General features: G+C 40.0%; 1 protein-coding gene across 1 annotated transcript; it reads left to right on the forward strand.

Moving 5' to 3' along the window:
- The first annotated feature begins 2,698 nt into the window (after window positions 1-2,698).
- Window positions 2,699-6,298, forward strand: nts (neurotensin). The gene is made up of 4 exons (XM_060922940.1): window positions 2,699-2,941; window positions 3,775-3,836; window positions 5,487-5,699; window positions 5,993-6,298. Exons 1-4 carry the CDS (start codon window positions 2,881-2,883, stop codon window positions 6,119-6,121), a joined length of 465 nt encoding a protein of 154 aa, XP_060778923.1. The 5' UTR covers window positions 2,699-2,880; the 3' UTR covers window positions 6,122-6,298.
- Window positions 6,299-23,976: the final 17,678 nt, after the last annotated feature.

Genomic DNA, 23,976 nt, shown 5'->3' on the forward strand with positions numbered 1-23,976 from the left:
GCCAGTTGATCAAATCCACATGTCTTTAGACTGTGGGAGGAAACCAGAGCACATGAAAGAAACCCACAGAGGCACAGGGAGAACATGCAAACTCCACACAGAAAGGGCCCTACTTAACCAGCAGGTTTGGACCCAGAACCTTCTTGCTGTGAGGTGACAGTGCTAACCACTGCACCACTGAGCCACCCAGCCTCATTTATAGCATACCCAAATCTCATTCTCATTATCTCTAGCCGCTTTATCCTGTTCTACAGGGTCGCAGGCGAGCTGGAGCCTATCCCAGCTGACTACGGGCAAAAGGCGGGGTACACCCTGGACAAGTCGCCAGGTCATCACAGGGCTGACACATAGACACAGACAAGCATTCACACTCATATTCACACCTACGGTCAATTTAAAGTCACCAGTTAACCTAACCTGCATGTCTTTGGACTGTGGGGGAAACCAGAGCACCCGGAGGAAACCCACGCGGAGAACATGCAAACTCCGCACAGAAAGGCCCTCGCCAGCCACGGGGCTCGAACCCGGACCTTCTTGCTGTGAGGCGACAGCACTAACCACTACACCACCATGCTGCCTGCATACCCAAATCTATTTTTTTCATAAAAAGATTTGCATACCCAAATCTATTTATGAAAAAAAAAATTGTGTCACTTGATCAAAGAATTATGAATGGGAAATTTCCCATCAAATGGGAATTTGATGGGAAATGTGTAATTACATTGACGAAATTAAAATATTATATTGTATTACAATACAATAGTGTAATGGTTAGCACTGTTGCCTCACAGCAAGAAGGTTCTGGGATCAAGCCCAGCAGTTGACGGGAGCCTTTCTGTGTGGAGTTTGCATGTTCTCCCCGTGTCTGCGTGGGTTTCCTCTGCGTGCTCCGGTTTCCCCCACAGTCCAAAGACATGCAGGTTAGGCTAATTGGTGGCTCTAAATTAACCATAGGTGTGAATGGTTGGTTATCTCTTTGTGTCAGCCCTGCGATGACCTGGCAACTTGTCCAGGGTGTACCCCACCTCTCACCCATAGTCAGCTGGAATAGGCTCCAGCTTGCCTGTGACCCTGCACAGGATAAGCAGTGACAGATAATGGATGGATGGATGGATGGAACAATGTGTTACCTTGATTTCACAAGATTCATTGTTGTCTCTTCAGTCACCTGATCTCTATTCGCATTAACATCAGTACTGAAATAATGGATGATTAATTTACTCAGTTCTGCTCTGTTGACTAAAACCAATGTTTACTTTATACTGAGTGTTTAAACACCCCTTTTGATTTTGATGATAATGTAATGGTGTGGAAGCATCATGAACGTTTTCACAGATAGTATCAGATTACAAGCTGGATTAATTAGGATCATGACTGTTTCAATACAGCATGTAACTATCCAGCTGCTTGACCAAAGCATTACATTCACTGTTTGAGGAAATCACACTTAGCTAGCAAAGTTTCAGACATCTTTAGGCAGAGTGACCACAGTGTTTGTGGGCTCCTTACACAAAATGATATTCAGGGGAAAATGACTTAGGCAAGATTAGAAAATAATTAAAACTAGATAGAGACTGTGACTAAAGACACAGTAGTTTGCACTAGCTGTTATAAACTGGGACGTCTGGTCACCGTACCCTATAGATCCAGAATAGTAAGAGATAGAGAATAACACTTAGTGAGGAAAAGTTTCACCTTGCTGCCCTGAAAAAAAAAAAAAAATGCTGATTGAAAAAATCATGAAATAAGTGATTGAAAAAAATCCCATTTTTCATGAATCATTCTGAATCAGTGATCCAGATCACCATCAAAAGTCATAGCAACATAATTCAGCCCAGAGGTATTCTTCATGTAAAATTTGGTTATGACTGGTTGAAAACTGAGGGAGAAATAGCGTCCTAAAAATCTCATTCTCATTATCTCTAGCCGCTTTATCCTGTTCTACAGGGTCGCAGGCAAGCTGGAGCCTATCCCAGCTGACAACAGGTGAAAGGTGGGGTACACCCTGGACAAGTCGCCAGGTCATCACAGGGCTGACACATAGACACAGACAACCATTCACACCTACAGTCAATTTAGAGTCACCAGTTAACCTAACCTGCATGTCTTTGGACTTTGGGGGAAACCGGAGCACCCGGAGGAAACCCACGCGGACACGGGGCGAACATGCAAACTCCGCACAGAAAGGCCCTCGCCAGCCACGGGGCTTGAACCCGGACCTTCTTGCTGTGAGGTGACAGCGCTAACCACTTCACCACTGTGCCGCCCCATCCTAAAAATGTTAGGCTAATAATAATAATAATAAGAAGAAAGTAGAAAGATCCTTAGTGAGAGTAACAATTTGTGCCAGCACTGCTAGCGCAAATTAAATATTTTTGAGTGCTTTTGGACACGTCACAAACTCAACTGTGCATCTCACATCCTAAAAAGGAGAAAAGAATATGATGAACAGGTACAGAGGTTTTGACGTCAACTGGCGAAGTGGCAGACATGTATTTCTCTTGTGTCATTTGAAGTCATCAAGATGCAGAACGCAGAGCTGATGGGAGAGAGGGCTAGACGGGGAAGGATAGAGAGAGCTGGAGAGGGGAGAGGGGAGGTAGGATGAAGCAGCGTGTGACATCACTCCTGCTCTTATATACTGGGTGGAATGGAGCCCAGCGCTCCTCAGTTGATTTCTGAAAAAGCCAACAGGACACACAGCACGACAGACTGAATAAGGAACCAAGAGAAAACTGTCTGTTGGTGTTCTTTTGATTTCCTGATCTCTTTCATTTTACTTTGCCCTGTTCACTCTCTCCACTCCTTCTAGCCTTGACCTATAACCTTATGGACTTGGGCCTAGCATAAAGGTGCAACATCTGTGGGATTGTCAGCAAGATGTCAGTGCAGTTGACCTTTGTGGTTTTTCTCTTTCTGACCATCAGTGGACTCTGCTCAGGTAGGCACTTCATCACTGCACAGTCATGAGTACCCTATAGATTTTGTTTTGGGGTTTTCTACCACACCTGTTTCATCATGTCAGGTAATATTAGTAAGTATAGAAACTATTTATAAGCAAAGTTACCTGCTTTAAGTTATAGTCACTTATAAATCATGAAGTTTGAGCAGATGGCAGAGGGAGTGCAAATATTTACAGTGTAAGATTTATGTAACGGAGTAGTTGATTTGATCATTGGAATGCAAATTGATATGAATTAAATTAAATGCATTTGTATGTATAGTGAAAACATGCATCCGATGCATATTTAATTCTTTATTTTTACTCAGATGCAAAACACATCTAGTGTATTTATTATTTCATTAATTGCTTTATATAATTGTCCTTAAAAAATCAAATCAGTCATTTCAGAGAGAGAGAGAGAGAGAGAGAGAGAGAGAGAGAGACCTTTATTACAGTTCATATTTGAATAAATTTGTTTTATGATGCAGTTCAATGTAAATAATAAATTTCACACCCAACAGAGTTGTGCTGCAAATGGTTCAATCTACAAAACAGTTAAATCTGAAAAAAGGCATGCAATTTACTGTCTTTTCCAGTGAAAAACACTCCTGTTAATGTGTGTATTAGGCACGTCTGGCCAAGTTGGGACGATCACACAACTGTTTGAATTGTGAAGTGAAGAATGAAGATGAGTAATTATTGCAATTAGTTTGGATGGAAACTACTGTTTTCCTCCATAATATTCTCATGGACTATTTGCTAAGATTCTGCTTGCTTTCTTCCATAGGGCGTATCCGTACATAACTAACGTAGTCATTATTTCTTCTCAGATACTGATCAGGCCAAAGAGGCGATGGAAGAGGAGATACTGAGCAGCCTCTTTACATCAGAGGTAGTGTATTCCCATAGTTTCACACTGAAAGTCACTTGCGAAGATTCAGATCTTCATTAGTGCTTGCTGAAAGTCTTTAAAAGATTTAAAATGTAGAGAGGTTGATGAAATTGTTTTGATGATGAATAATGATTGGGAATAGGGACAGTTGTTTGCTTACAGAGCTAGTGAAAAGCTCCCCCGAGTGATTAAAGATGTCAGCAGGAAGTCTTTGGCGTGTTGATTTGACTTTTGAGAGAAGGACACAGACAATCTTACATCTTAGTGTAAGATTGTCATCAGGTCTGTTTTGTTTGTTTGTTTTAGAGATGGGCCAATAAATTAGAAATCTAATTTATACATAAATGGACAAATGAGACTGATAATTTTACAGTTTGCGGTGGCTCAATAAAAAAGCTCCCAACTTCCTGAATTGATCAAAGTAGTGATTGTGGTTAAACTTTACACAGAATTATATTGACTTGGCTCCACAACGCACACTATTTAATGCTCAATATATTTTTATGAACCTTTACATTATTAAACTGTGACATCGAATACTGTGGGAGCATTCAGCCTGAAATAAAACCTAATTATAGTCTGAGGCTCATTGCCTGTGTGAATGCATTTTAAAGAGTCTCCTCTAGTTATCAGTACTGCAAGCACAATAGCACTAAATGCAATAATATAGTTCTTTGGAAAATATGTAGAAATCACTTTATTGATCAGCTTATCGACTAACTGCCACCAATCATTAATCTATAAATCAGGACTCCCAGTATTTGCTTCTTGTGTGAAGTCAAAGCATGAAATGCTAGAGGTTTGTAGTTTATTGATGAACCAGCTGACATCTGTTTGGTTGTGATGATGAATAGCTGTCGGATTCTGGTCCACAAGTGCTGATGGAGAATGTGGGCAAGCCTAGAAGTGTGCTGTTTATCAGCGATTGCACCGCTTTCCAGACACATTTGCTTAACTGTTGCAATTTACTCCCGATCAGACATGAGACTGATTTTAGTAATAGCTTGGAATCGAATTAAGCACCACATTCTCGCTTAAGGGATTTGCTGAAATGCAATTTCTTTAACTTGACCAGTGCTTTGTGCACAGAAACATTACAACATTGATTATTTTGAAATATATCAAATATAGATGTGTAATGAAATGTATAATCAGTTAAGCAGTCTGCTGACCATCCTGTGTCTGAAAGGACTCATGGGAACAGCCTTTGCCTCTCGACTAGAGGAAAAGCGCCAGCACTCAGTTGAACAAGTCGCCGTCACAGCCATAATATTAAATGTTTTGACTTTTCTGATGTTTAAACTGAGCTAATTGGATAGAAAATGAATTTATAAGCTATTCCAGTTTCTATTATGCTTCTTATTACCATTCTTTAGTACATTATTATAGACCTCACACGGTCAAAAGCATTAAACAGGATTTATAGACTGCATGTCAGGCTTAGATGAGGTTAGTTGGTCCTGTGGATGCAATAAAATGAGTTCAGTGAAGGCAGTGAAACGTGCAATTGGAGAGGAAAGGGTAGCAAGCCTTAACTGGGTATGCTATAGGTTTGGTTTTGTAGAACATGATACTGCTTCAATTTTTAGAAATAAGCTCGATATACAGTTCTTTCTCTTTCTCTCTCTCTCTCTCTCTCTCTCTCTGTAGGTACAACAGAGCAGACACAGCTCCCCCCTATGGCAGATGCCTGTACTAAACATGTGCCAGATACTGGCAAGGGTTAGTGAGCCCTGGCAGGATGAATGGTACGCAAACAAGATCCAGCCAGCTTATAGCCAGAGGGTCTCCACTGCTGTGAGCAAAACATTGCAGGAACTGTATGACCTCCTGACCCTCTGCAGAGTCATCCAGCTCAGAGAGGTGGGAGAGGGAACGTAAAGGAATAGATGTGTTTGCCTGCTAGCACACAATTACTTATTCCTTCTCTGCAGATGCACACTTCAAACACACCGTATTAACACATCCTTATACCACATCATGCCTTTCATTTTAAAACGAACACAGAGCCAATGAACAATCACAATCACGACACGGCACACTGCATTCAGTTCATTACACCTTCACACACCCAGCACACACTACACATGAGAACAGAATGTGTATATCAAAGCAAAACCTGTTGTCTTCATTTCTTTCTCTGACTCTTGTTTCAGCCTGACCTTGAAATGGACCAGAACAACGACAGGCCACTGAAACGAAAATCTCCATATATTCTAAAGAGGCAACTGCACACCAAGAAAGCAAGGCGGCCATATATTCTGAAACGAAGTTCATTTTACTGAACCCAATGACCACCAACAAATAGACACAATGCACTCCATGAATATGTTTCTATTTCCACAGTAGGGATATCTAAGCTGTATTAACTGGTTTATGTGTTCACTTTGGTTTGCTTTAGCTAATTTTCACACCAGAGTCTTGTCCCATGTTCTCTTTTACTAAGGGACTGCCTGTGTAAATAAATCAATAAGTAACTATCTCCTGGATGTTTCCTTGAAATACTATGATATTTGTTCAATTATTATTTATTTATAATTATGACTAGAATTATGTACATTGATATAATTAAATGATCATTCAGCTATTCGAAACAGGCTCATGGTTATTTGACTGTGAAGTAATTTTACAGAGATTTCTCATTCTGTTTCTTTCTAACAACTAAATGCTATTATGTTTATTTAAAAATTGTAAATGGATTGTTCCTTGCTTATATAGCAGAGTTTAGTTGATATAATTGCATTTAGTAGATCGTTGGTTTTCTACATGCTACCCACCTTCAGTCAGACTTCATTTTTCTAATCAATAGTATTGATGTCCTTGAACAAGCCTTTAATTCCAAAATGCAACACGACACATCAAAGGATCACTGAGTAGAAAATTGTAATATTAATCTGAAGAAGAAGAAGAAGAAGAAGAAGAAAATATTACTTAGTAGTTAAATGTGTGGAATGATGCATGATAATTCAGCAAGGGTGGGTGCTGGTTACAGTGAGTTAAGAAAATACTTAAGTGCTGTCACTCCCTATCACTTTCTGTTCATTATTATTAACAAGTCCTGTGGTCAGTGACAATACAGTAATGTCTGACCTACTGGTGTTTACATGTTAGTTTAATAAAACACCTCATACATCAGGTTTGTAGTACTCAAGTCCAGGACTCAGACTCGAGTCCGACTCATGCCCTAATTTTAAGGACTCGTGACTTAACTTGGACTTGAGCACTGATGACTCGGACTTGGACTTGGACTAGTGCATTAACTGCATTTGGACTCATAAATTGGAGACGAGGACTCTGACTTTTTCTTTATTTTTTGTAACATGCCATAATAATTTGGCATATTTACATTAATTTTGATACTAATTTCGTGCAAGAGAATGCACATTTACCTGTTCATATATCATGTTCAGGAACAATCTAACGTTAATGGCGCTAAAATGCCTGGAGAGAAGCCCCTAGGATTGTCCACTTTGCTCATACAGACTTCTCATGCAGTGGGAAATAATGCACTGCTATGAGTTCCGTATGTAGAAGAACTATTGAGGAGATGAACTTCAATTGTCATTTCTCAAGACTACACCCAGAGAAGCAAGCGACACGCTATGTTCATTGCTCTGTTGATAGCGGGGCTTGCTGAGCGATGAACTAGCTAGTGTTAACCCTCTCTTATGTTATTTGCCCTGTTGATAGTGGGCGGGGCTTGCTGAATGACGAACAAGCTTTTTATCTGTAGCCTATTAACTAAAATGGGGCAGTCAAGCAGTAAAGTTAGTCCAACACAGTAGCAGAGACGGGTTCACATAAAGGCAGCAACAGCCACCGTCAAATGGTAGGGTTGGAGTCTTGTTCTTGGACTCGACTTGGATCAATAGTGGACTCAACTCGGACTCGATTCAAAATTTTCTTTAATGACTTGGACTTGATTTGGACTTGAACACTGGGGACTTGAGACTGGACTTGGACTTGAGGTTTTGTGACTCGACTACAACACTGTCATACTGTACCGGTACATACATTACATACAAAAAGCATGCAAACACGTGCATACCCTTAGAATACAATGAAAAAGACAAAGCAGTAATATCATTACTGGATTAGGTTTCACATCTTGAATAGCATTTGAGTAAATAATTATATTGAAAACTGTCAATATCTAATAAATTGCATACTGCCTTACTGCCTTTGCCAAAACAGTTCTATAAGTCATGCTGGATTAGGGAATCTGATAAATGCTGGAAATATAATACCAAATAAGCAATTTAAACTTGACAGTGTATTCTATATGCAATAATACATGCAAATTATATGATTTAAATTGATCTGATTGAGGTTTACATTAGTTAGCGCTCTTATGTTTAAATTAACACACAATCAGGAGTATGAATGGGAACAAAATATGAACTTTTTTTCTGCAATTTTCATGAATATCAAATTCCTTGTGGAAATTCTTGTACAAATGATTTACAAATAAATCCATTCATATCCAGCTTGATAACTGAGGCGAATTGTCAGTCACAAATTTGGGGACACCTACACCTTCTACTTTTTTCTGAATCTTTTGACATTTGACATTGAAACTTTTGACATTTGACATTGAAACTTTTAACAGATATTAATTCATTCATCTTCTATACTGTTTATTCACTGTGGGTCGTGGGGGAAGCTGGAGCCAATCCCAGCTGATTTTGGGCGAGAGACAGGGTTCACCCTAGACAGGCCACCAGTCTGTTGTGGGGATAAAACAGAGATACAGACAACCATTCGCACTCACACTTATGGGTAATTTAGAATGGCCAGTTGACCTAAAGAGCTTGTCTTTGGACTGTAGGAGGAAACCAGAGCACCCGAAGGAAACCCACAGAGGAGAACATGCAAACTCCACACAGAAAGGCCCCCGTCAACCTGCATGTCTGAACCCAGAATGTGAATTGACAGTACTAACTACTGCACCACTGTTCCAATCTCACCAAATATTGCATTGGTTCATTTATATTAAACCTGGTAAGTCTTTATCCATCCATCCATTATCTGTAGCCGCTTATCCTGTTCTACAGGGTCGCAGGCAAGCTGGATCCTATCCCAGCTGACTATGGCGAGAGGCAGGGTACACCCTGGACAAGTCGCCAGGTCATCGCAGGGCTGACACATAGACACAAACAACCATCCACACTCACACCTACAGCCAATTTAGAGCCACCAATTAACCTAACCTGCATGTCTTTGGACTGTGGGGGGAACCAGAGCACCCGGAGGAAATCCACGCAGACACGGGGAGAACATACAAACTCCACACAGAAAGGCCTTTGCCGGCTGCTGGGCTCGAACCCAGGACCTTCTTGCTGTGAGGCAACAGTGCTAACCACTACACCACCGTACCGCCCGGTAAGTCTTTATTTTCTTTATATTTAACTATGAAGCTATAAAAGTGATCATTAATTCAAAACATTTTGACACTTTTGACAACCAGCGTGATTTAAGTTGACCATTAAACCTTAGATCTAATATTTCGAGCCAGAGTACACCAAGCTAAATTAACTTAGGGTTCCAGTGTAATTAGAACATTTCTAAATGAGGCAAACATCATTGGATCTTTATTTATACAGGTATAAACAATATCATTCTGATTGATTATCACTAATCAGTCACTCACTGCTTGCTTTGCTCCCATTACCATAATGGGGCACACGAGGCACTCTAGATTTCATTTCTTTAATTATCTGCTTCTATTTACAAGTACTACTGCAGCTAAGTAATTAGAGAAAAGGACACAGAGACTTGTATATAATTAATCCACTTATTCCATCTGGCCACAGACATTTGGTAGCATGCTTAGTACAAATATCAAATGCAAATGCATTGCATTTAGGTTTTAATTGGCAAAATAAAATGTAATGGGACATATTTGATTAAATCTGTTTGCTCATGTAGGCCAGGAGATGGCAATAGAGAAACATAAAAGGAAGCGGCATAGCCATAAACCTCTAGAAAGAGCTTACAGTATGTTATTTTTTTTTATTTTGCATTCAAACATAAGTGTTACTGTCAGTGTTGAAGCACAGTACATGTAACCCTTTTTACAATTCTCCCCATACCACAAAAGAAACCGATTACTGAAATCAATTAGTGCATCTTGTTAAATTTACATTATGCTGCCTTCAGCCTCCAGACTTATTTGTTCATTATCTCACCCATACTTGGCATGAGTCATTATGTGGTTTCTGCAACTACGTAAGAAATAAAAACAACTCCTGTCCCTGAAAAGCGCATATGGATGGATGCCAAAGAAACTTAGTCCTCCTCCAGCATAATCTGTTATAGCCATGCCAGTGCTTGATAGTGCATAATTGTTTTGGCCACAATCCATAACAGAGTTGCTCTTTAATTTGGCTCAATTTTGTAGACGGCGCTAAAGATTGACAGTTTAAGTTAGCCACGGGGCTCCGTCACATTCTTAGCGTGATACTAAATGAAAGTCATCACCTTCATCTGTGCAGGGCGGTGGATCTTCAAGCAAAGCCCTCAGATCAAGATAATTGCTTCTGAAAGAATTAGATTAGTTCTCTTGGTAAGAAATGTGATTTGTGAATTGGATGGTGGTATAACAAGCGTAACCTTGTACTATGACAGCGCAGTAAATAATTAGGGCCTACACATTGGCACACAGATGAACAGGGAGGGAGATTGTGAAGTGACATTTCCTCACAGGATAGATTCAATCCAACCTAACATCTTCTCTAACTGAAGTCAGTTTCTCCCCATAACAAGGACACACACACACACACACACACACACACATTTTATCTTTGTGTACTATGTCTGTCTTACTATCCTTGTGAGGACCTTCTACTGACATAATTTTTAACACAACTAATTAACGTAATGCCTGCACCTAAATCTAGCTGATGCTTTTGGCTTAAAAACAAACAACAACAACAACTACTACTACTACTACTACTACTACTACAGCAACAGCAACAACAAAACATCCACCACCACCACCACCAACAACAGCACAGTTTTCCTTGTGCCAAAATGTCCCCACAAGGTCAAAAATGGTCCATTCACATTCATTCACACTTACGGGCAATCTAGAATAACCAATCTGCCTATCTGTATGTTTTTGGACAGTGGAAGGAAACTGGAGAACCCAGATGAAATGTATGTGAATGACCCTGAGGAATGTACCAGGACCCTGGGGCTCTGAGGTGGTAAAGCTACTTACTACATCACACTGCTGGCCAACCCAGAGCATCCAGAATATGAAAATAAGGGAACACTTTATTAGACAGGTTCCTACAATGTACATTGTGTTTTCATAATTCATTCATCATTCATAAACATAACAATACTGGAGTATTTATAAAACACATCATATTTCATAATGTGAGAGCAGTTTCATGTAATATGACTGTCTTGACATGGATGAGAGAAGAATTATTCTTGTATTACGATTACTGTAATTTATTATATAGATACGAGTGTTTTACTGGGAAATATGCCACTCATACAATTTTTCATACAAACTATATCTGGGACATTAAGGAACATATTTTTCAAGATCAGTGAATTGCTTTGATAAATTTGGGTACTTTTTGTTTGTGAATGTGTTTATATAATAAAAAGAAAATCACACATTGGCTTGAACACTGTCAGTAACAATTACAAAAAAATGGAGTTTGGAGCGGCATCCAAACATGGCCACTATGGACTACACTTCCCAAGTGCCACCGCGCCCCCTCCTCTCTGGAATTCTGGAAGGCGCACCTGTTTCCCATTCCCTCAGTAATTAGCCCTGCTACTTAAACACAGCAACACACACTCTTATTGCAAAATATTGCTCTGTGTCTCTGTACCTGATCATACCAAATCGTTTACTGATTTCCTGACTGCCCGTGGATCTGACCTTGTTTTCTGTTTACTTCCGAATTTGTACTCTCGTCATTTCTCTGAATATCTGTTCGCACATCGACTGACCCCTGCTTGACCCTGACTGTGTCTTTTGGCTCAAGCTTTGGGTTTGGCTTCCAGTTTGTGACACACCCGCTCTTCCCTGCACCTGTATCCATAAGTGCCTGCACCCTGACAAAGATATGAAGTTTATCTTCTCATGATGAAAAACTCATATTTTTCATACAAAATACATTGCAGGTCAGAGTGACATATTTAAATAATATTAGCTGGCTTTGAGTGGTCGAGTCAAAGACTAGTTCAATATCATGCTAGCTGAAGGGAATATATCTGATATACCACAAAAAAGCCAGCCAATATTATTATTATTATTATTATACAATCTTCATATCAGTATTCTTGAAGGCCAGCACGAGCTTACCTGTGACTTGGTGCTGTTAGCACGGCAGTCCAGTTAGCTTCCACCCAGTGTAGCAGTTGCATTAGCGAAGGCCAATGCTAGCTTACCCATGACTTGGTACTGTTAGCGCGGCAGTCCAGTTAGTTTCCAGCCGGCATAGCAGTAACGTTAGTGAAGGCCAGTGCTAGCTAACTACAACTCTGTGCTGTTAGTGCTGCAGTCCAGTTGGCATAGCAATAGCATTAGCGAAGACCAATGCTAGCTTACCCATAACTCAGCATTGTTAGTGCAGTGGTCTAATTACTTTCCAGCTAGTGCAGTGTTAGCGAAGGCCAATGCTAGAGCAGTCAAGCCGATTATTATTATTATTATTATTATTATTATTATTATTATTATTATTATTATTATTATTTTCCCTGTGTAATTTACTTAGTTACTTTTAAAATCAACATCAACAGCTGCACACCACGGAACGACCTGGCAGCCAAAATTCTCTCAAAATCTTCCGCTTTTAATGAGGCAAACCTCACAGCCATGTTTGTTTACAAATTGTCGCTTGCTAGTGCAAAAGTTTTACATCTCCAATGTGTCTCTTCCAGTTTTTTGGTGCCCGTTGGTATGTTTTTCTCTTGTAAATATGCGTGAAGAATATAAGAATAATGAAGTTTTGGTAGCCTTTCGGGTGTTCAGCATGTCTTAATTTTCTTTTTTTTTTATATAGTCCTTAAACCTTAAGCCTCATCTTCTCTCTTTCACTGCCGACAAAGAAATGATTGTGTGCATGTGCAGCAGAAAAGTTTTGTAATTGGATCCTCGCATGAGCTCCAACGTGTGACGTCATGTTGTCTTGACAACGTGCAATATTATAACAATATTGCACGCTCATTCTCCATTGGGGAGAGTGGCGTAATACATGGAGGATAAGCGATATGATAATATTGCATGCCATCAATAAACCCACTAGAAGGGAATAGAATACATGTTTTTATTCCATGGAAAAAGTGGCCTCTATGTACTGTATAATGACTTCTGGTATTTCACTCTGATGACATCACTCCCAGTGTTTTCCCACTGACTAGATGCATGCTGTCAAAATGGCATACTGGTTCAAAGTTAAAATTATTTTGATTAACTTGCATTTTTTGTGGATGTCTGTATATAATAAAAAGAATATTACACGGTGGTGCGAAGATATGAAGTTTATCTTCTCATATTGAAAATATTTTCACTCGTTCGCTTTACTCACTTGTGAAATATATTCACCACTTAAAGATAAACTTCATATTTTTGTGCCACCGTGTAATATCCTCTACATATTAATCCTTCTCTAGTAGAATACATTCATTAAGCTTCAATTCAGCTTCAATTTCTATGCATTTAGCTGACATATAGGCTTCTTAAAGAAGTGAAGTTATAGCTATATTAGCGGTTCCTAACAGTGTTATCAGTGCAAATTTGATGACCACTTTAGTTTCAGGGCAAATGATTAATTCAGCTGACAAAGAATTTTCTTAAATAAATATAGTAGTATGAGAATAATGCTGTATAATCTTTGCCATGCACATGGAACACTAACACTTCAGCTGGGGAGCGTCCATTTCCACACTTCGATGTGAAATAGATAGGATAATATGTATATATATATATATATATATATATATATATATATATATATATATATATATATATATATATATATACAGTGGTGCTTGAAAGTTTGTGAACCCTTGAGAATTTTCTATATTTCTGCATAAATATAGCCTAAAACATCATCAGATTTTCACACAAGTCCTAAAAGTAGATAAAGAGAACCCAGTTAAACAAATGAGACAAAAATATTATACTTGGTCATTTATTTGTTGAGGAAAATGATCCAATATTGCATATCTGTGAGTGGCAAAAGTATGTGAACCTTTGCTTTTGGTATCTGGTACCCTTGTGCAGCAATAACTGCAACTAAACATTTCCAGTAACTGTTGATCAGTCCTGCACACCGGCTTGGAGGAATTTTAGCCCATTCCTCCATACAGAACAGCTTCAACTCTGGGATGTTGGTGGGTTTCCTCACATGAACTGCTCACTTCAGGTCCTTCCACAACATTTCGATTGGATTAAGGTCAGGACTTTGACTTGGCCATTCCAAAACATTAACTTTATTCTTCTTTAACCATTCTTTGGTAGAACGACTTGTGTGCTTAGGGTCGTTGTCTTGCTGCATGACCCACCTTCTCTTGAGATTCAGTTCATGGACAGATGTCCTGACATTTTCCTTTAGAATTCGCTGGTATAATTCAGAATTTATTGTTCCATCAATGATGGCAAGCCATCCTGGCCCAGATGCAGCAAAACAGGCCCAAACCATGATACTACCACCAGCATGTTTCACAGATGGGATAAGGTTCTTATGCTGGAATGCAGTGTTTTCCTTTCTCCAAACATAACGCTTCTCATTTAAACCAAAAATTTCTATTTTGGTCTCATCTGTCCACAAAACATTTTTCCAATAGCCTTCTGGCTTGTCCACGTGATCTTTAGCAAACTGCAGATGAGCAGCAATGTTCTTTTTGGAGAGCAGTGGCTTTCTCCTTGCAACCCTGCCATGCACACCATTGTTGTTCAGTGTTCTCCTGATGGTGGACTCATGAGCATTAACATTAACCAATGTGAGAGAGGTCTTCAGTTGCTTAGAAGTTACCCTGGGGTCCTTTGTGACCTCGCGGACTATTACACGCCTTGCTCTTGGAGTGATCTTTGTTGGTTGACCACTTCTGGGGAGGGTAACAATGGTCTTGAATTTCCTCCATTTGTACACAATCTGTCTGACTATGGATTGGTGGAGTCCAAACTCTTTAGAGATGGTTTTGTAACCTTTTCCATCCTGATGAGTATCAACAACACTTTTTCTGAGGTCCTCAGAAATCTCCTTTGTTCGTGCCATGATACACTTCCACAAACATGTGTTCTGAAGATCAGACTTTGATAGAGCCCCTGTTCTTTAAATAAAACAGGGTGCCCATTCACACCTGATTGTCATCCCATTGATTGAAAACACCTGACTCTAATTTCACCTTCAAATTAAATGCTAATCCTAGAGGTTCACATACTTTTGCCACTCACAGATATGTAATATTGGATCATTTTCCTCAATAAATAAATGACCAAGTATAATATTTTTGTCTCTTTTGTTTAACTGGGTTCTCTTTATCTACTTTTAGGACTTGTGTGAAAATCTGATGATGTTTTAGATCATATTTATGCAGAAATATAGAAAATTCTAAAGGGTTCACAAACTTTCAAGCACCACTGTATATATGGACACACACACACACACGTATATATATATATATATATATATATATATATATATATATATATATATATATATATATATAAGAGAGATAGGAAAATGCAGATACTTGATAGATTATTTGTCAGCTTCATGGATATGCTATTCATCAAGACAAATGAACATCTTGCAAGATCAGAATATTAAAACAGAGAGACAAATACAGCAGTCTCAATCAGGTTGCCCTGCTCTTTCATATAAAGAGAAAAAAAAGTCACATGAGCTGTGAATGTCACTATGCCATATGTTTTGACACAATTCTACAGCATTATTTTATAAAATACACATGCAAGTCTTAGAAAGCTGTTATGAAGGCCTAATGTTGGTGAAAAAGGGTGAAGGGGAGAAATATTTGAGAGTTGACAACTCGTGACAAGCTCTGAGCCAGGCCAGGACCTGTTAAAGACAAGTGAGATAATCATAAATAATCCTGTTGGATGAGAGAGGAGATAGCAACAACGAGGGGCGTAAAATGAGCCGATTATGTTTTAGCCTGCCATAGCGAAAATTACTTCCCTGCTCGTTACACACACACACGCACCCTACTGCTTTGCAAGTCATTCCAACATTCTAGTCACTTGGAGAAAGCAGCAGCAAGCCAGAGCTGTTTTGTTCTCTGTGCCACTGCCTCTCTCTCTCTCTCTCTCTCTCTCTCTCTCAGAGAAATGAGGCGCTTTTAAAGAAAAGCCCAGGGACAGGAGTTATCTCCACTCTCCACACAGGGAAATCCCCAGCATTAATCTTTAATTAAGGCCTTAAGAATGAAGCGAGAAACTGCAGCCATTTTGTATGAGAGAAACAGAGATAGATGGAGATGCGGAGAAAGAAAGAGAGAGGACCATGGCTAGATGACAACAGAAAGATGACAGCTGATAACAAGAAGCACAGTGTAAGAATATATTAGAAGTATATTAGAATGAATGTGTTCTTCCCTCATCCTGTACGTTATCTACAACCCCAAATCAGAAAAAGTTGAATTAAATTATATTGACTTCAGAGATCATGGGTGTTCAGTTTAGGCTTGATGATATTATGCACCATAGAGGGTGAAATATCCAAATCCCTTCCTATCTTTTTTGAGGAACATTGTTTTTAAATATTTCAATAACAATTTTCTCATACATTAGAAGAAGAAGCCTTTATTTGTTACATGTACACTCAAGCACAGATTTAAGCACACAGTGAAATTCCTCCTCTGCATTTAACCCATCTGAAGCAGTGAACACACACATGCGCACACACAAGTGAGCAATAAGCGCACACACATACTCAAAGCAGTGGGCAGCTATGCTACAGCACCCAGGGAGCAGTTGGGGTTTAGGTGCCTTGCTCAGGGGCATTTCAGCCCAACCTCAGGCCATGGCTGCCCCATGTTAACCTAGTTGATAAATTGTAGAGCCTCGGCCCATCTTTGCTCCTCAAAGACCAGGCCTTTCCTGGATACTGATTTTGTACCAAATCATGACTATGGTCAATTGGTGACCTCACGTGTTTCAAATCGCAACATTATTTAATTATTTTACCTCATTATTAGCCCTAAATTACCACGTCTCAACTTTTTTTGGAATGTGTTGCAGGCCTGAAACGCAGGAATGGATGTATATTAATAAGTGACATGAAGTTGACCAGATAAAACATTAAAATATCTTGGGTTTGTACTGTCTTGAAATGAAATACAAGTCAAAGTAAATTTAGAAATCACTGCTTTTCTTTTTTATTTGCATTTTCCATACTGTCCTAACATTCTGATTTGGGCTTGTTTGACTAAGCTAATTTAAAGTTATTTCATTACACCAACGATCATGAAAGCTTGATTCTGATTGGTCAGAAGTTGTTTACTAACTTTTTATAGCAGCAGGGGCAGCACAGTGGTGTAGTGGTTAGTGTTGTTGCCTCACAGCAAGAAGGTTCTGGGTTCGAGCCCCGTGGCCGACAGTGGCCTTCCTGTGTGGAGTTTTGTGTGTTCTCCCGGTGTCTGCGTGGGTTTCCTCCAGGTGCTCCGGTTTCCCCCAAAGACATGCGGTTAGGTTAACTGGCTACTCTAAATTGTCCATAGGTGTGAATGGTTGAGAGGAGAAAAACCTCTATAATAATCCAGTAGAAGGCAAAGGGAAACCACTACTGTAATTCTTCCCTAAAAACTTGTGTTCTGCCCAATGGTGGACCTGCTATCAGGCGGAATGCGAAAGAAGCAGCAGCTCTTATAATAGTGCGAATGGCAAAATGCACTCTTTCTTATGTTCTAGTTCTATAGCCACTGATTTACTGGGACTCCATATAATCTCATTAATTGTTATGCAATAATCAACATCTAATCGTTGATTATCAAGAGGAAGAGAGAGGCTGGTGAGGGAATGTGTATAGCTGTTATGGTGTAAGTGATGACAGGAAGTGATCTGTTTCATGCTGTTTCAACTATAAACAGATAAAAATACGTTAATGTAATCATTGGCAATGTGCTGTGGTATGAGGGGGATAAAACACCTTGGGATGTGCTGCTATAGGAAAATAATCAACTCCTGCTTGGTAACTATAACTGTGCTTTGTGTTGAGCAACTTCGCAATACCCACCATGGGTTATTTTCCAGCACACCCCTTCACCACATGAGAAAAGAGAAAAAGTCACATGAGCTTCATGTTTTATTCTTTATTTACCTATGTATTATACAGTTGTTTTCCGTAATGTATATCCACTCCATGATTATGAATTCCTCTTTTGTGTACGTCTCGGAATGTGACTGATATTTAGGAAATGTTGGGTGGTAACTGTGACAGTCTGCCTTATGCATGTCATATTGTTTATGAATGCTCCACATGCTGTTGCTGAGAACAAATGAGCAAACAGCTTGCTACCATGCTTACTGAATGCAAATCTCCCAAATCTTTGTCTGCTCTGCTTGAAAATACTCATAAAAAAAAAAAAAACCGCACAAGCCTCCTATTCCCAGTTGGTTCATTAAGGCTGAGTGCTGAACATTATATAGTTTCCTCTCCCATCTGAGTTGGTCAGTGTTCAGTGAGATCAGATTAGAATAAAATCCTGATGTAGTATGATCTGTTCTTCACTGCCAATGGGGAGTGCTGGCTTTATAGTGCTATCCCATTGAGAGTGAGTGTCATCAGACAGTAGTTAATGCCTATAAATGTTTAATGCTTTCTTGATGAGAGCTTTGGAGACTGGGTGAGCAGGATGGCATACTGCACCCCGAGGGGAGAGAAAGAATAAATGGAGCTAATTATCAGGTGAATGTGAATCCAGCTTCAGTGGTTGCAGTGTGTTGTGCTACAGTAGCTGGGAAGAGGCAGATGTAGGTCTTTACCTAGCGCACTGCAGTGGTGGCGGATTAACCCAGCTGAGGTCCAGGGAGAGCAGCCATAGGCAGCTAGGGGACACAGAGACACCTGCGGCTCTGATAAACTCCAAGTTATCACAGTCACAGTCGGTGCTAAATGTGGTATAATTGCCATGATGTTCTTTCATTCCACATAGTAATTATCATAGACCTAACCTCAGCCCTATTTTTTTTTTTTGCAGTTCTTAATCCTGTTCTCAAACTTTTTGCATTCAGAGACCCCTTTAAATTGAAAGGACTTGACGTATTCCCCTCAGTACATATTTATTTCATGAACATCATCCAATTATTCAAATATTAGGCACAATATTAAGTGTATAAATTAGTGCTGTCAAAAATGTCGCGTTATTAACGCGTTAACTTGACTCAATTTTAACTGCGATAATTTTTTTATCGCGAGATTAACGCTCTGTGACATAATGCCACGCCCTGCACAGCCAGAGTCCTCTGCCCTCCCCCGAAGAGCCACGGTGCTCGGCTGGTTTCGTTTTCCCATCGGCGGCTCCAGCCCCACTTTGCAGTGGCTGTGACAAGACGTGTTATGCTCTGCAATAAAAAAAAACATTGGTACAACCAGTGTTCGAACTATGCCGATATTTTCGGGGGGGGGTCCCTTATTTTCCCTTGGGGGGGTGCTTGCGCTTGTCTCAGAGCGCGGCTCTCCATCGCGCGCTCACTTCGGATATGCAAATGCTTCCCGTTACACACGATTGCTATGTCAATAAACATCATTTTGCTAATATTTTAGAGACCCCCCAACATTTCCCAAATCATGTTTTCAAGGGATCTCATGTCTGTTTCAGGGGATCTCGGATCCCCCGTGTACCCCCGTAGTTCGAACGGTGAGTAAGCCCATTCACTTTTTTTATGCTGATAAGAGAATTACAATGGTTTTTCATGTGACAAAAATGTGCGATTAAATTGCGATTAATCGCGAGTTAACTATGACAATCGCGACATTAATCGCGATTAAATATTTTAATCGCTTGACAGCACTAGTATAAATATTAATCTCATCTCATTATCTCTAGCCACTTTATCCTGTTCTACAGGGTCGCAGGCAAGCTGGTCACAGCCTTACAGCAAGAAGGTCCGGGTTCGAGCCCCGTGGCCGACGAGGGCCTTTCTGTGCGGAGTTTGGATGTTCTCCCCGTGTCCGTGTGGGTTTCCTCCGGGTGCTCTGGTTTCCCCCACAGTCCAAAGACATGCAGGTTAGGCTAATTGGTGGCTCTAAATTGACCGTAGGTGTGAATGTGAGTGCGAATGGTTGTTTGTCTCTGTGTCAGCCCTGCGATGATCTGGCAACTTGTCCAGGGTGTACCCCGCCTCTCGCCCATAGTCAGCTGGGATAGGCTCCAGCTTGCCTGTGACCCTACACAGAATAAGCGGCTACAGATAATGGATGGATAGATGTTATTTATAAGCCATCTTGTTTAAGTTATTTGGATTTAGATTAATTCAAATGTATTATTTGTATTACAGGCAGGAGGAGAATGACGAGACTGACTTGAGCTAAAAGAACGGCTACAGGAAAGTAAATGCTTATTATAAGCATGTAGCACAGAAAAGCATCTCAAAATGCACAACACATCAAACCAGATGTGAACAGTAACTGTATGTGTCACTGCACCAAAATCCCAAGAATCCAGAGATATCTTTCTAAATTCTTGAAAGTATCTGGAGCATATCTGGAGATGTTTCTTTGGTAATGCCATGATTGGAGAGTACTCAACTTGGATTTCATCATATACCGGTATGGGTCATAGTTTGAAATATCCAAGCAAAACTATTTCTGAATTTTGGGGTATTTTGTGAAGTGTGCATTATTTTGTTTGTATTTCATGCTGCTGTAACATTTAATTTCTTTTCAGGGCTCAATAATCTGTCTCATCTTATATGGGATACTGCATTGTCAGTTTATACTTGGTTACAGAATAAAGTTATTTTTTTCTCCCCCACACACACTTTCAGATGTAGTAGTTTCTCATGTTGTGGGACGGCTCAACTCCTGAAGCGCTCATTGATTTCCATTGTGACTTGGCTATAAATTATTTTCACTGTACTCTAGCAGTTGGAGCAGTGCTGATATAGACCTCAGTCTCTGTCTGTTTTCTTTGGAGACACCCCACCCTCATCCACATCAGCACACAGATCACACCCCTGTCAACAGCAGCGCTGAGCACAACTAATCGCACAGGGACCTTAGATCAGCTGTCAGACAGTCACCAGCTTATTACAAGCCATTCATCACCCACATCAATGTTTGGAATGCTCTGCTCCTCAGGGACATGCTTTTCTACAGCCTGCTGTTTACCCATCAATCTGCTTGTGCTTTTCTTTGCCTCTCTTCATCAGGTTGTAGAATGGCATCCATATTACTAAGCCTTCAGTCCATTCGGAGGTTCTTTTTTATGAGCAGACACCAATAAGAGGTCCTCTGTGTGTTTAGGATAGCCCTGAAAACATAAAAAAATGCATTCATGAGTTGATTATTTTTTAAAGTAAAAAACTATTCATGAACATGGTGCAGCTTTTAGAATGAGAGAGCTAATGGCCTCCATCTGGGAACTGTAAACACTCAGCTCAACAGTGTATTTACAGCTAATAAACGTTTAAAATAGTCAAAATATTAGGGGATGAAGGATAGCAGTTGAAGGCCTGATCTCAGCAGGTGAATACCACATTTTCACCTGGATTTTGAATATCTTTAAATATTTACAAATCGTTAAAAACCTCACAACTGGAGGTGTGAGGTTGCATGGATTCTCATTAAGGAAGTATCTCACACACCAGTATATGGAACAGTACTAAAAAAGGACAACAAGAAACATAATGTTCTTGATACAGGTTTGAATAATGAACATTATTTTAGACATGCACATTATAGTGATTATATTCAGGTTGTTTTGAGATAAGAAATCAGCTTGGTGGCTGTGAAATAACACTGGAATTAATTAATTAATCATATTATGAAACATGAGAGTAAACATGTGATTCTGTTGTTCAACTGTTCATTGCAATTAGCTTTAGTGTTCCTCATATAATATTGTTCCAACACTGTTCAACCTGAAATCTATTACCATCAAGTAAACACTGCATTTTCCTGATGCATGGGCAAGTTTTTTTTAAACTTCTTTGGTACCTCTGAGATACCAGTGATGCTGGTCTCTCCTACTCTTCGGAACTGCCTGATGCTGATCCATCCTGATGCCCTACTTCTGGCTGGAGTCTCATTACTTTTCTCCTGTGGAGGATGGCCCCATATGGGCAGGCTAAAGATAAACTTAGAAGATGGCTCTGGACACTTATAGTTTTGCTACAATGGACTACAGTTGTCATGATAACTTTAGGACTGCAGTTGTCATGAACAGTTTTGCAGTCAAGTCTCCATCAATGAACAGCTGACACCCAAATGAAGATGGGTTCCTTTTTGAGTCTGGTTCCTCTCAAGATTTCCTCCTCATGTCATCAGAGGAAGTTTTTCCTTGCCACCATTGCCACAGGCTTGCTTGTGAGGGATAAATAAAGTTATTAAGGATAAAATTAGTTCATATATTTAATGTCTTTATTTTTCCATAAAGCTACTTTGCAACAATGTCTGTCGATAAAAGCACTATACAAATAAACCGACTTGACTTCTCTGTTTTATTATTAGCTTGTATAAATTCAAATAGGGTGGTGTAGTGGTTAGCTCTGTTACTTCATAGCAAGAAGGTTCTGGGTTCGAGCCCTGTGGCTGACTGGAACCTTTCTGTGTGGAGTTTGCATGTTATCCTCATGCCTGTGTGGGTTTCCTCCAGGTGCTCTGTTTTCCTCCCACAGTCCAAAGATATGCAGATTAGGTCATTTGGTGTGGATGCGAGTGGCTGGCTCTCTCTGTGTTGGTCCTGGATAAGCGGTATAGAAAATGAATGAAATTCAAACGGAACATGCAGATACCCCATTGTACAACAATAAACATGTATAGTTTTACTTTGAATATCAGTCCGGGTTTAGATCCACTTACTCTACTGATACTTGTCTGGTAAATCTGACTGATTATATCAAACAAGAACAGGATAAAGGACACTATATTGGTATGGTCCTTCTAGATCTTCAAAAAGCTTTTGATAGGGTAGATCATAGATCTCTTACAAAAACTCAGCGCTCTAGGATTCCAGAAATCTGCCATTGACTGGTTTCGGTCCTATTTACAAGAGCGAAAGCAATTGGTGGAGATTGGTGGCATGATCTCCAAACCGGCAATCATAACTTGTGGAGTACCGCAAGGTTCAATTCTTGGACCGTTATTGTTCTTAATATATGTTAATGACATTCCATCTGTAATTTGGTGCAAAAAACATGGCATGTATGGAGATGACACCGCCCTCATAGTTTCGGGCCCTTGTGTCGAGGATATCCAAAGTACACTATCCTCTGAGCTGGCTTCAATCAGAGAATGGCTGATTGACAATAAGCTCTCCCTACATCTGGATAAAACTGAGTGTGTTCTTTTCGGCTCTAAACATAGACTCAAACATAATAAATCCATTCAGGTGCAATGTGCAGGCAAAACATTGACATACTTGTAGAAATAGTTAAGGTGGGTGGAGCACAGAAGCACAGCAGGCCAGAACTGAGTTCTCACAAAACTCTTTTATTTTAGCTTTTCAGCTTCTCATTTCGCTCGCCCAAACACACACACACACACACACACACACACACACACATGCGCACAAGTGTCCAGGTTGGGGAAGAGCTCCCTTCCTCTGCTGTCCCTCTCCACTTATAGGGCGCAGTCACTGGGGAAGACACACAAACACAGATTAATTCCCTTCATAAGATGAAAAAAAAAATCCAAAGTGCTCAGGAATTGATGAAAATAGAGATAAAAAATAAAATCGCTACGCGTGGGTTGTTGCTTAGCTCATGTTTTCTGTATGAAATAGCCATGTAAAATAAAGGGTTTTTTTAATGTAGTTGGATATGAAGAGTGCCTTGGATTCCTTCTTTTTTCACAGATTAATTCCCGTTAGGTGCAGTGATTCTGCCACTTACCTTCCCTGACTCCGCCCTCCATTCACAGACTGACGCTTGACCACACCCCCGCTGTCACATACCCCCACTGCCCGACTCAGGCTGGGGAGCCATCCG

Source organism: Neoarius graeffei, chromosome 6 (assembly GCF_027579695.1).
Source record: "Neoarius graeffei isolate fNeoGra1 chromosome 6, fNeoGra1.pri, whole genome shotgun sequence".
Classification (NCBI taxonomy): domain Eukaryota; kingdom Metazoa; phylum Chordata; class Actinopteri; order Siluriformes; family Ariidae; genus Neoarius; species Neoarius graeffei.

Coding starts and splice junctions, on each gene's coding strand:
- nts (XM_060922940.1), top strand. CDS start 2,881: ATGTCAGTGCAGTTGACCTTTGTGGTTTTTCTCTTTCTGACCATCAGT. Junction 2,942..3,774: donor CATCAGTGGACTCTGCTCAG/GTAGGCACTTCA, acceptor ATTTCTTCTCAG/ATACTGATCAGGCCAAAGAG. Junction 5,700..5,992: donor GAGTCATCCAGCTCAGAGAG/GTGGGAGAGGGA, acceptor CTCTTGTTTCAG/CCTGACCTTGAAATGGACCA.